Source organism: Octopus bimaculoides, chromosome 30, assembly GCF_046866305.1.
Source record: "Octopus bimaculoides isolate indiv1 chromosome 30, ASM4686630v1, whole genome shotgun sequence".
NCBI classification, from domain to species: Eukaryota; Metazoa; Mollusca; class Cephalopoda; order Octopoda; family Octopodidae; genus Octopus; species Octopus bimaculoides.
This window is the reverse complement of record NC_142957.1, coordinates 3,289,536-3,304,087: the sequence shown is the minus strand read 5'-3', so window position 1 is coordinate 3,304,087 and position 14,552 is coordinate 3,289,536. Positions and strand designations below refer to the sequence as shown.

Sequence of the window (14,552 nt, the reverse complement as noted above, 5' to 3'; positions counted from 1 at the left end):
ATTCCATAAATTTATACAGGGAAGACGATTCCGTCTGCTGACCACTGCCCTTTATTGTCAATCTATGGATAAGAAAAGAGTATTCCCACACTTACAGCCAACAGACTCCGGCAGCGGGGAATGATCTTATTGAATTATGACTTCAAGATGTAGTATTTTCCATCTAAAAAATTGGGACATGCAAATGGTTTGTCGAGTGTAATACCAAAATACAGTGAACTACTAGAAGACACACGGGTAGCGGCGATAAGAGCCGAAAATGAAATAAAGAAGTATATTGTGGAACGTTGTACGTGAATTGCTTGTCATATTGGAGGAAATAAAATTGAGGCAGAAACGGACGAGTTTATCAGGAAAAATGAAAAAAAAATAGTGAGATCAGAAGAAACAAACGAAAGACATGCGTGCTGATGGACGTAACATGGTTTCGAAATTGTATTCCATATGTAATAATGTGTTTATGTATGCACACTGTCACATTTAAAACGTGAGAAATGTCTTACATAGGTTTACTGTTCCACTCGAAAATTGTATTTGTAATATCCATATCAGCTGACTGATTTCGTTGTCTGAAAATGCAATCTTTTCCAGACTAATAGTAAGGCATTTTCTTACTACAAAACCAAGTATTCGAATTATTAATGGTACAGATATATATTTGTAATTCTGATATAGAAGCTGGAGGTATCGAAGCAGTTGTCCATATCTGGTGACCTTTCTCTTTGATTTTCAAAGAGATAGTCACATCAGCAGAACAGCTGACCTCTATTGTGGTACATACATTTACTTGCCTGTCCCCAAAAATGTATGTATGTCATTGTTTAGTTTTATTTCAAGATTTCTTGCCAATAGAGAAAGAGCCGGTTTCCAGCCTAGGTCCAACCTCCCTTCATTGGAATTTCAACATCAACAGCAGTGTATTTTTTATATATGTATGTATGTATGTGTGAAGTTTTGTATATTTTGTTTTGTGCATATATTCCCATGCATATACTTGCATATCAAGACATGCTCATATATACTTAAATGATAAATTTCTGGGAAGTTTTACTGATTTTTACAGTTCCGGTAATTGCTTGAATCTGTGGTTTTCGAATCAGCTTTTTACTTTCTGGTTTTCAGAAGCCTAATCTCTGAAAATTAGTATTTAGGCAGTGTGCTATATATCTCAGTGCCCTAATAATTACAGGTATAAACCTGAAATTGTCATCTGGATAGAGTAACTGCATATTTATCAATAGTTTAGCGTAGGTATTTTCTTTTTCGCTTATCTTCAGCTTTATGTTAACATCCGCTGGGCAGCTGATTTCCACAATTCCCCACAATTTCTCTTCTCCATCCCAAATCATTATGTCAGGTCTGTTGTGTTCCCATTGTATTGAGGTTGTCACTGGGACATTCCACCAGTCCTCCTCTTTATTATGAGTGGCTGTAGCTTCCACCATACTGTGAGTTTTATTTCTTTGTCGTCCGGATTATCCGTTTTAGCTACAGTGTCCTAGCTAAAACATCATATCATATTGTGTGTGTGTGTGTGACAGAGAGAAAGAGAGAAAGAGAGAGTGTGTGTGTCTGTGTGTGTGGATGTGTGTAGGTAGGTTTGTGTGTGTAATTATCTAAAAATCGCAATCAGAAATAAACAAGCCCTGAGGGGCTATTATTAGTATTGTTTATATAATATTATATTATAGACTGACGCGGCGAACTGGCGGAACCGTTAGTACGCTGGGCAAAATGAAATGGTCGTCGACATTTCGTCCGTGCTTATGTTCTGAGTTCAAATTTCGCCGAGGTCAATTTCGCCTTTCATCATTTCGGGGTCGATAAATTAAGTAGCACTTGAGAACGGGCCGATATAATCGACTTACACTCTTCACCGAACTTGCTGGCCTTGTGCCAAAATTTGAAAGCCGTAATATATTATAGACTCATGAAGACTACGAGCTTACAGAATCGTTATCATGCTGGACAAGGTGCTTGGCGGCATTTCTTCAGTTTTCTCGCTCTGAGTTTAAATTCTGAGGCGATCTTTACCTTTCATCCATTCGGAGTCGCTAAGTTAAATACCAATCGAGTACTAAGGTGGATGTAATCGAGAAGCCCCCAGCCATAAATCTTCAGACATTGTGCTTGTAGTAGAAAGAATATTATATTCTTGGGATAACCAAATTACCAAATGGTTTCATGATGGAAATGCAGAGGCAAAAGCAGCAACCATCAAACATATCGGAATGTAACTGTTATGGATATTCTTCCTTTTGATAATTTGGTCATCGTGTGAATATATCATAATAATACTAATTGTACATGTGTGCGTGTGTGTGTGCGTGTGCGTGTGCGTGTGTGTGTGTGTGTGTGTGTGTGTGTGTGTGTGTGTATAGTGTGTTTATGTATATATTAGGTCATCCCATATATAATGCGGTTTTTTCAATTGCATGAACAAAGAGTCGGAGGGGTCAGGATAAACTACCTGCATCAACTTGCTATAAAAAATAGGTAGTAATTCTACCTTGTACTTATTCTTAGTGGAAGCTTTGAAGAGTGCAGTTCGATTTTAACAGCTTTCAAATCTATAATAGAAGTGACAAAGGAGCATATTCAGCATATTTTGCTTCATGAGTCCAATAAAGGCAACAGTGCAATGGAAACAGTGTCAACGGTGGTTCCAGAAATTCCGAGCCAGCCACTACAGCTTAGAAGACGAGCCATGGCCAGGAAGATATGTAGAACTTAACGAGGACGACCTACAAATCCTGGTGGAACAAAATCCCATCGTAACTGTTAAGGAACCAGCAGAGATGCTTGGATTTGATCATTGAACCATTCTTCCTCACCTCCGTGCCATCGGAAGATCTGCAAATTGGCTCAATAGATTCCTCACATTCACTCTCGCACGCACAAACTGAATGTGAGTTCTGCTGTCACGTCTCACGAATGAACCGTTTTTGAACAGAATAGTGACTGTTGACGAGAAATGGTTTTTCTAGTAAGATGCGAAGCGCCGAAGCCAGGAAAAGGAGAAACACGGGGAACGCACGCTTTTAAAAGGTCTCTACCCACATAAGGTTGTGTTATCTGTTTGGTGAGATATGAAAGGTTTAGTCCGCTTTCAACTTTAAAACCGAAACTAATCGATAACAAAGGAGTCCTGTTGCGAGTTGCTTGAGCAGTTTAAGTCAGCGTTGGAAAAAAAATGACTATCTTTGGTTTCAAAATGAAAGGTGTTCTTCCGTCAAGATAATGCTCAGACACATACAGCGAGAATGAAATCCCAAAGGCTGGAACAGTTTGAATGAGAAACGGTACCCCACTCACTACATTTGCCGGACATTGCTCCATCTGATTATCATTTATTCGGCAATCTTCAAAATCATTAGGACGAAAAAATATAAATTCTGTAGACGAGGTCAGAACAGTACTGGAGAAGTATTTTTCGTCACAGACAAGTGAATTTTAGAAGAAAGGCCTTGCAACTCTACCAGAGAGATGGGAGAACATTATAAAAAAAATGAAGGAGAGTATATTTTAGATTAAAAAAGAATTTTATTTATCTTCATTTTGAAAAATAAAAGATTAAAAACCGCATTATATATGGGATGACCCAATACATACGCATACACACACATATATGCATATATGTGTCTGGGCCATTGTATCATCTCCAGTTTATTATGTGCATTTATAAACATGGATGAAATTAGACTAAATCAACCCTCATGCTATTTGAACATAGATTTACAATGATAAAACACAATACTCAGAAATAACCATATCGAACCACTAAAATTTAAAGCAATTCATCGATATTTATTGTCACCCGTCTTTCAGAAAGAACTGAGAAAATGATGACCTCTTCTATAAGATTCTAATTTTCCAATAAGCAAAGAGATTCGTTGTACTTACATATCAGTTATGCTGGGGAGGAATAAGAAAGCACCATCTTCATAGTTTTTTATTCGGTTATCTCTCAAATATCTGAAAAAAAAAAGAAAGACAAATATTATACACATTAAAATAAAAGTAAATAAATCTGTTTTCTCTTGTCTAAAATGCTCTTTACCCAATACGAACTGAATAAATGCTCGTTGTTTATTTCTCTGTATTGTTCTTATAGCAGTGTTGTTTGGACAGGAATAGGTTCCTTCAATCTGATTCAGATTTCCTAAGCTAAGAGAAAATCCGCTGTGAAACCCCAACAACAAAACATGGAAGATAATAAAATATAAAAATGACACAACAACGAGACTCTGTTCTGTTCATATGATGGGGTCTATACAACATTCTCATCTATGATAGAAATATCATTTTCGAAAGAGGTACAGGTACTGCTCTGTGGCATAACAATTGCTTGTCACAGACATGGATTCCTTAGTAGCACTGTGTGCCACCTTGGGTCGAATAAGCCCTTTGAGTAAATTTTCTACCGGAAACTGTGTGAAAGTTCGTTGTATATATGCGTATGTGTCTGTCTTTGCGTTTATCCCCAAGCACACTTGAGAACAGGTTGTTTACATCTACGTAACTTAGCGGTTCGGTAAAAAAGCTTGAGATTGATTAAGCAACAGATTTTAAAAAGTAAGTATTGAGGACGATTTGACCGACTAAACCCTTGAATGTTGAAACCCAGCATGGCCGAAGTCCAATGACTGGAACAAAGAATTATAAAAGTATATACTTTAATGGCAATGTAATGTTATAAGAACTTTTCAAAGAAAATAAAACGTGAATTATTACAACACTGACTGTCTTAAGAACAGTTCACAACTTTAAGAATCCTATTCAGAGTGTATATAACAATTAATGTTCATCTTTAACCGTTAGTAGTATATATATATACTAGGTACTATTAAATTATATTTAAGATTTGAAAAATTCAGAAAATGTAAAATAAGGTTAACTCGTCGAAGTTTATTGGAAAACACAAAGAAATCTTTATTAGAAACATCAGAACATTTCTACGTGGGTTCCATTGGTTGCACGCAACTTGCTGAGTTGCCATTTTACTGAATCTTTCAAATTGTAAAGGTTCATTATGGACATCCTGTATATCCTTCATAATATCAGTTCATACACACAGAGGCAAAATGTTGTTGGAAATACTACTTGAAGGTTGTATATAATTTGAATTCTAGAAAACCTGCAAAGTACCATGTATTAAACTAAAGTACCGGAAAGTACGTCAGTTATACATGAGATATTATCTCAGAGTACAAACGTACTCAAGAAACTCTGTTAAATGAAATCCATTCTACAATATATAAAACTCCCACAGGCATACATACATACATACATATTGGTACAAGAAGCTAACATTCTACCAACAGTATATTATCAATCTGTAACCGTAAGCTTTTATTGGGAACAGTATCATACTACAGTGGTTAGCTCTGTCAGAAACGAAATTCATCTCCAAATGCAGAACCACCCAGATGGCAAAAAAGTACCGGCAAATTGCATGCCAGAACTTAATGTATAAAATATATACAGCATGCTTAAACCTCTTCCTGCAGGACTATTGTGAAACCAATAACATCATCACAGCAGAACAAGCAGCTGGGATGTGCCGAGTAATTGTTAATCAACAAAGGTGTGGTGTGAGAGGTGCGAGAGCATAGTAGGGACCAAGATTCAACGTGGCTAGACTACAAGAAAGCCTATCACTCTGTTCCCCACTCATGGATGCTAGAAGACCTTCAGCTTTCTAAAGTTCCAGTGAGAAGAGTCAAAGCCAAAGCTGACCTGACTTGCTAGTGGACCACCATCTTGAAATTAAACACAAAGAGTGACTGTATTATCACTCATAGAATACAATACCACAAAGCATACCGCAAGGAGACAACTTCTCTGTGATGTTTATACTTTCTGTAGCCCCCTTGTCATTCATGTTAAGGAAGTCTGAAGGTTCACAAGGAGATATAAATATCAAAATTACACCGTTTCTTTGTGGATGATTTGAAACTTTATGCAAAGAATATCCATTACGCGAAAAAGAGCCTTTACCTAGTTATAACATTCTCAAAGATGTAGGGCTGGAGTTTGGTTAGGATATATGTTGTTATATGGTATGAAAGTGGTGGGGGCAACTATAAACCAGTCTAGCAATATTTCCATTAATGATTTGACTGTTTTCCCTATATCTGACGAGGAACGTTACAGGTATCTTTGGGTGGATGACAACATATCTTGTGTCACTAAAGGGTATTACAGCCGAATAAAAAAAAATTGGAGCTCAGAACTCTCTGCATTCAATAAAACACTGTGTTTGCAGTGCCAGTACTTTTACCAACATTTGGGCTGCTTCATTGAACGGAGCACTGGTGGAATGTCCCAGTGAAGACCTCAATAAAATGTATGCACAACAGACCTGATATAATGATTCGGGGTAGAGGAGGGAGACTGTGCACAGTTGTGGAAATTAGCTGCCCAGTGGATGTTAACTTAAAGCTAAAGATCAGTGAAAAAGAGAATACCTAGGCTCAACTATTGAGAAATATACAGATACTCTATGCAGATAGTAAGTTCAGGTATATACCTGTAATTATTGGGGCCCTGGGATATTTAACACACTGCCTAAATACCAATGTTGAGAAATTAGGCTTCTAATGTCAGAAAGGAAAAGCTAATTCGAAGACTGCAGATCCAATCCATCACTGGAAATGTAAGCATTTATAAAACTTCCCAGAAATTTATCGTTTAAATATATATGAAGATGTCTCGATTTGCAAGTATACGCATGAGACTACTAACATAATGCAAAACGCAAAAATCAGCACATATATCTAACTACCTATCTACCTACTTACCTACATTCATACATACATACATACATACCTACATACCTACATAGAAATAAAATATTGTTGTTGATGTTGAGATTCCAATGAAGGAGGCTTGAATATAGGTTAGAAATCGGTTCTTTCTCTATTGGCAAGAAATTTTGAAATAAAACTGAACAATGACATACATACATGCATGCATGCATACATACATACACACATACATACAAAAAGTGTATTACTCATTATCGTTATTAATGTTGTATATATATATAATATAAATAATATATATATGCATATATACACACACACATGTATATGCCTACATATACAAGATTTCAGATCATGATGCAGAGATGTTTAAAGATGGAATGTTTAAATGTGTAGAGCAAGTAGTATTGGAAGGGGAGAAGTAGAAGTCTCGGTGGAGAGTGGGGAGTGTTGAGGCAGGGAAGGATGAGAGGAGATAAGAGAGTTGAGTGATGAGTGAGAGGGGTGAGATGGGTAGTAATTGAAGGGTAGTCAGCTGTTAGGTTTGTGAATACATGTCAAAATTTAAAGATATTGGTTATAGAACAATGGGAATTTGAGACAGTGAGAAAGGTGTTGTAATCCTTAATGTCGGATTGTTATAACGCCCACTTCGCTATAACAGTATAGTTGTTAGACCAGTAAAGGCACGACTATCTAAAACTGTCTACTTCGTATTCTCTCTCTTTATATACTAACCGACGTTACCTTATTTATCTGCTATATTCTACTTGCTTTTCTTCTTCTTCTTCATCTTGGTCTGTTTCTTCTCCTCCTCCACCTGCTTATCCCCTGCTTCTCCTCCTCCTTCTTCATATTCTTCTTGTTCTACTCTTCTTCTTCTTCTTCTCATTCTTTCTTTATCTCTTTGTTCCTCTTTCTCATCTTATCTTTTTCCTGCTCTTCTTTTGGGCTAGTGGCGTACATTGACTGGTAAAATGCCATACGATTTCACAATTTTGTTCACGAATTCGGCATTTACTAATGTGTTGTCTATCCTCTATTTGATGGTTAGTATTTTATTATTATTATTATTATTATTATTATTATTAATGCTCGGGATTACATCGGGCGTCTTTTTGAACACTCGAAGTAAGTCCAGTTGAAAACATTTGTTTATACCCGGTTGGTGTCTTTTTTCTGTTTAAATTTTGTTCCAAGTTCCTAATAGAAACGCCAGAAACGTGTCACTGGATTTCTGTCTTTGGTTTGCCCCTTGCGGGGCTGTATTCATCCCCTCCAAATACGTTCGGTGGGCGTTTAATCATATAAAATTCAACAAGGTGGTTGCGCTCATCTTGAAGGAGTTAAGAAAGAAAATTGCGCCTCCCGCAGGTCTATTCACTACTGAAGTTTCCCCACCACACCTTCCCTCTTTTACTGGCAAAAATACAGGAGAAGGGGAGGAGAAAACGCAGGGGTAAAGTACGATGTCGACGTCGCAGCAGCAACAGTAAAGGCGGTAGCAGTAGCAGCAGTGGCAGAATTGAAAACAGCATTAACAGCAGCAGCAGCAGCAGTAGTTGTTTGCAAGACCAGTAGCAGGAGCAACAGCGGAGGCTGTAGCAGTAGTAACAGAGACAGCAGTTTCGTCAACAATGCTACGGATTTTAGCGGGGGAAAGAATGCTACAATTCTAAGCAGAGTCGAAGGAAATGGCAGTAAGAGTAATGGTGAGAGTAGCAGCAGTGGAAGTGGCCACAACTCCATCACCACCTCCACCACCACCACCACCACCAGCAACGACGACGACGACAACAAAGCCAAACAATTTCACGACATGGCGAACACAACCAGGAAGCTGTTTTCCGTCGCACTCGATGAGAAAACACTTGAACTTTCTAAAGCGAAAGACATTAAATTTGAGGCGGGTAAGGCAGCAGTGCTCCTACCTCGCGAGATAATAGAGACAAAAGAAGACGGTCTATTTTTAGATTGATATCACGCAAACGCAGGAGAGCAGAAATCGCCTCCTTCAGTTACAAAGAAATTTTAATAGATGTGGCCCATATACAGATAGGGAGACAGTTTGCCACCACCCAAGTCCTCTTTAAAATTGAGGACCTCGCGTGAAGATATGCGCATTCTCCTCCGATGGACTGAGGAATGTGTTTTGCATCCCACCTACCTTTCAAAATGGACAACTAGGGTTAGGGTAACGGGCGTACCACCGCGTGTAAAGGTCTAGTTGATTGTCGCATGTTTGATGGAGAACCAAGACATAGGCAAACCGTACGGGGTTTTCCAGATCGTATCTAAACATAGTGTTTTGTAGGTCTGTTGATAGAAGTACTTTGCTGAATTGTACAGGGCGCACAGAATTGAATTGGAGACGGAGGTGGATTTCCCCTCCTATCTCAGTGGCATACTGCACTTCTCGACTAGGGGTGCGGACTTCTACGAAATGCCGATAACACCCAAAGATATACGGGACGCGATGACTAGCTACGCAAAAGAGAAGTCTCCGGGGCTGGAGACCTTTCGAGCTTTATCTTCATATGCCAGCCTTGTTCGATGACCTTTTGGCAGATGTCTACCACAGCAGACAGCAGAACGGGAGAATTCTCATTGCTGTGAGTCGGGGAATAATGGTGCTACTGAGAAAGGACTCGAACAAGGGGGAACCAATTAGATAATTTTAGGCCCATAACGCTGCTAAACGCAGATTATAAGATTTTTGCCGAGGTTTTAGCGAAAAGATTGGCACTTGTCGTCGGTAAGCTGGTCGATAACGCGCACACTTGCGCTATTCCGAACTTATCTATCCACGACAACCTCCACCTCAGGCGCTACTCTATGATGATAGAGTAGGTAGGGAAGGCATGGGTGGGACTCTGATCAATTTGGATCAATCTAAAGATTTTGATAGGTTCGACCACCAATACCTGGAAGCTGTTCTCACAGCAGTGGATTTCAGTCCTCTTTTCAGAGGCTAGATCACTGCAATGCACAGCGGTATTTGTTCGGTTGTCAAAGCAAATGGCCACCTATCGGAATCGTTCAGCATCACTCGTTCGGTCCGCCTATACGTACTGGCTCTCGTGCAATTGCTATGCAAGCTGGATGTTTCGAGGGGCATCTCGCGTGATCTAGAATACCATGGTTCCCTGTCGGCTTATTGGATACCTCGGAAATCGAGGTGGTCGGTACTGCTGTAAGGGAGTACGAAGTGGTAACAGGAGCAAAGATCAACCAGGAAAAGTCGGTGGGACTGCAGCTTGGCACATGGAGAAGTAGGTCAACGCCCAATGACAGCGTTATAGGGTGCTGGACGGAAGGACCGGTTAAATTGCTCGAGTTTTCGTTTGGTCCAGACCTCTAGGCGGAGAAGACCTGGCTGGAGGTGACGAGCATGGTGGCCACTCTCTCCCAGAAATGGGCCCAGAGGAGGTTGACCTTCATGGCCCGGGTTGTGGTGGCGAATGCGTACATCACTTCCGACATCTACTACCACCTGACTATCGTCCCTTGGCTCACTTCATGCCTGATGAGGCTGGAGCGCTTGCACTTCCGTTCTTCAGACGGTCTCCCTACTGTCAACAACCGCTGAGTTGAAGACTTGGCATGCCGTGGTTAATGATGCGCAGACATGCGTTGAGCCTGCTACATCTCATAAGTGTTTTGTTAACGGTGAGCTGGTGTTGTCACCGTTTGTCAAACGGGATTTTCCGCAGCTCGTCTCATTGATGGACCTACAGTCCTGGGTCAGACATAGACCAAGAAAGGGCGCTTGGAATCTAAAGTATCGGCAAGTGGTCACAGCTTTCGGCTATTCGAACAACACGATCAGTGGAAATTCCATTGAAAATGAATTATAATAAACAAATAAATTTATTAATCCAACTTACATCAAATTTGCTTTTTTATCGATTACAATAAGAAAAGATTACAAAATTTTTTTCGTTCAGAAATTATATAAAAAGTCAGGTTAAGCCTTTTGGTAGCTTGGCTGATTTGGGTAAGTTAATAGGAGGGCAAAAAATAAAAATAAATAGGTCAATAATTATAAAAAAATAAGAAATATCCTTTGCATGCAAGTAAGACAGTCAAAAACGTATATAAAAAGTAAATGTCTTTAAGTCTGGAAATGTAAAATATTGGAAATGTTATAAGTATAGTAGGGGTATAAAATAAAATTTATAAATGAGTTTGGTTCAGCAGAATGTGGGTTTTTAACGAGTTTTTGACATTTGATTGTGGAAAATGGTTTTTAGCTTTCGTGGTAAAATATCTACTACATATCTTGAAAAAAAATCGATAATGGGGCCCCTGGAATGGATCTTTATAGATATCTAATATATTTTCTTTTAACAGCCAAGGGAAATAACCGATTCATTTTCCTAAATTATTTAGTATAAATCAAATTGAGTAGGCATATTTCTTAGTATTTGAACTGTTAGACTTATTTTCGAAATTTATCCAGTACAACCCTTAAACAAATAAATAATATTTTCCTAAACAATAGATCCACATATTTTGGTTAGTGTCTTATTCACGAATATACTAACACTAGCGTCCTTGACGGTAATACTCTATGGGAATGCACAAAAGCCCTTTTCAGAATTTGAATTATTATACTTTGAATTATTACCTCATATCTGATTACCCTGTTGTTACGTAGCATGCTTCACGATTTTAGTATAATACCTTATTAGTGTTTTCTCCAAAGTTCTGTAAACTTTGAGAACGCATTAAGGCCCTTTTCGGGGCTACTTTATTTGTATTCTTACTATCGGGTGATAGTAAGACTTCACAATTTGGGTATTCATATCTTATTGGGAATTCCCAAAAACAAGAACCTGTGTAAGACAGTTCGGTATTTGTAAATGCACAAAGACCTTTGTAAGGACTACATACTTTGTATTGTTGTAGTTATTGGATTAGCGAAACAATTATGAGAACAGAACCGAGGGATAATCCCCGCTTTCCCGGGAATTATCGGGTGCTTCAGCTAGTTGTTCCATATGTTAATACTGTTATAAAGCTTTTTCACATGTTGATACTCAACAAAAGGGCATTTCAAAATTCAAGTCAGCGATACCTTTTGTTTGGTAGTTATGAGGGAGAGAATGGCGACGGATAATTTCAGAGAAATAAGTATGGCGGTGATGATGAAATATTTTGTGGAACTTGATGGCAGAATTATGTATATAGGAATTTTGCAATTTCCCCAGGCAGCAAAACAGGAAGACAATTTTGAGTATATTAAAGAACTATAAAGAGTGATCTTAACATTTTCGAGGAGAAGGTAAGAAATTCTATTTAACATACCAAGAATACGGGTATTTTGTTTTAATAAGTTGCCCGTATGTGTTTTGAAACTGAGGAATTCATCAATATAAATGTCGAGAAATGCTGTTGATGTCACCTGTGAAATTGCTTTACCTACGATGAGGAGATTAGGAAGACGCTGTTTGCGCTTTGTGGGGAAAATCATGTAGCAGGCTTTTTTTTTTTATATATTAAGGGTAAGCTGATTAGTGATAAGCCATTAATAAACATTGTCCAGTTCTGAATCAACTGTATTGAATAGGGAGGGAAGGTCCTGGTGACTAATAAAAATAGAAAAGTCATCAGCGAAAGGAAGAAAATTTAATAAATTAATAGACTTGCACATATCGTTTATATAGATAAGAAATAGTAATGGACCTCTAATCATACTAACAACTCATCTTTCAGCAAATTCCGGTCCATGTCTTCCTCAAATATGGTATAATGAACTTTCCAATAACCATTCTAGCATTCTTGACGTAGAAATAACTGATCATTCTCCTACATTTACCTTATTCAACCACGAAGGATATTCACATGAACCGATGATAAAATATCACCGTGCTCATAGCCCGACCTCCTTAGATAAAATGCTCGAGTCTCTTCAGACGTTTATTTTTAATTCTATAACTCTTCGTATTTCAAGCGTTAATCTTAAAATAGAAATTTAAAAAATAAATTTCACTGAAATATATAATATATACTGTTTTATTCATTTAGAACAAACATCTCTTAATTCTTACCTCAAACCATGTGGTATTCGGAACTGTATAAATAAAAAAAGTGTGCGATTTTCGCCAATATAAAAATGGCCAAATAACCTTTCAAATGGGACAAGTTTAGAAATAATATATGGCTGTGTGGTAAGTAGCTTGCTTATCAACCACATGGTTCCGGGTTCATTCCCACTACGTGGCACCTTGGGCAAGTGCTTTCTACTATAGCCTCGGGCCGACCAAAGCCTTGACCATAAGATGAACATACAGAAGAAGAAGAAATAGAACAAGTACAATAAGAAGATGAGAAAGATGAAGAAAAAGAAGAAAAGAAGAAATAGAACAATAGCAACAATAAAAGAAGATAATGATGACGGACGAGAAGAAGAAGAAGAAGAAGAAGAAGAAGAAGAAGAAGAAGAAGAAGAAGAAGAAGAAGAAGAAGAATACAATTATAAAGTAACAATCGACGAAAAATAATTCGCAGAAAAATAAGAAAAAGAAGAAGAGAAAGAGGAGTGAAAAGAACAAGAAAGAGACGAAGAAGGAGAATAAAGAAGAGGAGCAGTTGGAGAAGAGAAGACGAAAAGAAGAGGAAGAGGGCGGGCAAGAAGAAGTAAAAGAAAAAGAAAAGGAAGGAAAAGAAAAGAAGAAAGAAAAGCAGAAGAATGAAAAGAAGAATAAGAATATGATGAAGGAGGAGAAGGAAAGGACGAAAACCGTGAAGAAGAACAACATGAAGAAAAAGAAGAATAGTAAGAAGAAGAGCAAAAAGAACAAGTAGAAAAAGAAGAAAAGAAAGAAAAGAAGAACAAGATGAAATAGAAGTAGAAGGAGGAGGAGGTGAGGAGGAAGAAAAGAAGAAAAAAGATGATGATGAAGAAGAACGAGTAGCAGTATAAAGTAACAGTTATAGAAAGACAAGATGGAGAAGTCGAAAAAGAAACAAAATATGAAGAAGAAAATATAAAGAAGCATACAATTATAAAATAACAAGGAAGAGAAGGAGTAGTAGAAGAAGAAGAAGAAGATGTAGAAGAAGAAGAAAAGGTATAAGAAGGAGTAGGAGGAGATAGATGGGAGGAGAAGGAAGAGGAGAAGAACAAGAAGAACAGGAAGCAGAAGTAGAAGAAACTTAACAACAAAAAGAAAAGTAGAAGATGAAGAAGATGTAGAAGAAGAAGGAAGAGATGATGATGAAGGTGAAGACAAAGAAAGAGAAGATGAAGAGAAAGGAGAAAAGGAAGAAGGGAAATTTGGTAATGAAGCAGACAAGGAACACTGCGATGAAGGATAAAAAAATTGGGCGAAGTAGAAGAGGACAAACAAGAACAAGATGAAGAAGAAGCAGAAGAAGGAAAAGAGGAAGAAAAAGAAGAGGGCTAGAAGGCGAAAAAGATGAAAGAAAGGAGGGAGAAAAGGGGGAAGTAAAGGAGAGGATGAAAGAAAGGAAGAAGAAGATTATGGGAAGGAGGAGAATAGAAAGCAGAATAACATGAGTGAGACAAAGTCGAAGAAAAAGAGGGAAAGAAGAAGGAAAATAAAATGAAAAGAAGAAGAGAAAGAAGAAAGAGACGGATAATGACAAGAGGAAGACGAGGAAGAAGAAAAAGAAAAAATATAAAAACGACCAAAAAGAATAAAATAAAGATAAAGAAAACCAACAAAAAAAAAACGGAAATGAAGAAGAGGAGGTGGTGGTGAAGGAATTGAAGAAAGAAAGAAGAAATAGGAGAAGAAAGAAAAGGAAAAAGAAGTA

General features: G+C 37.9%; 1 protein-coding gene across 5 annotated transcripts in view; it reads right to left on the bottom strand.

The window, feature by feature from the left end:
* The window catches only part of LOC106869324 (uncharacterized), a 107,045-nt gene that overhangs the window by 63,312 nt on the left and 29,181 nt on the right, over positions 1 to 14,552 (bottom strand). For all 5 annotated transcript variants that reach the window (XM_089346165.1, XM_089346164.1, XM_089346167.1 and 2 more), the window contains one exon: positions 3,904 to 3,975. In XM_089346165.1, the coding sequence (XP_089202291.1) occupies positions 3,904 to 3,975 (72 nt within the window). The remainder of the gene's footprint in view (positions 1 to 3,903; positions 3,976 to 14,552) is intronic.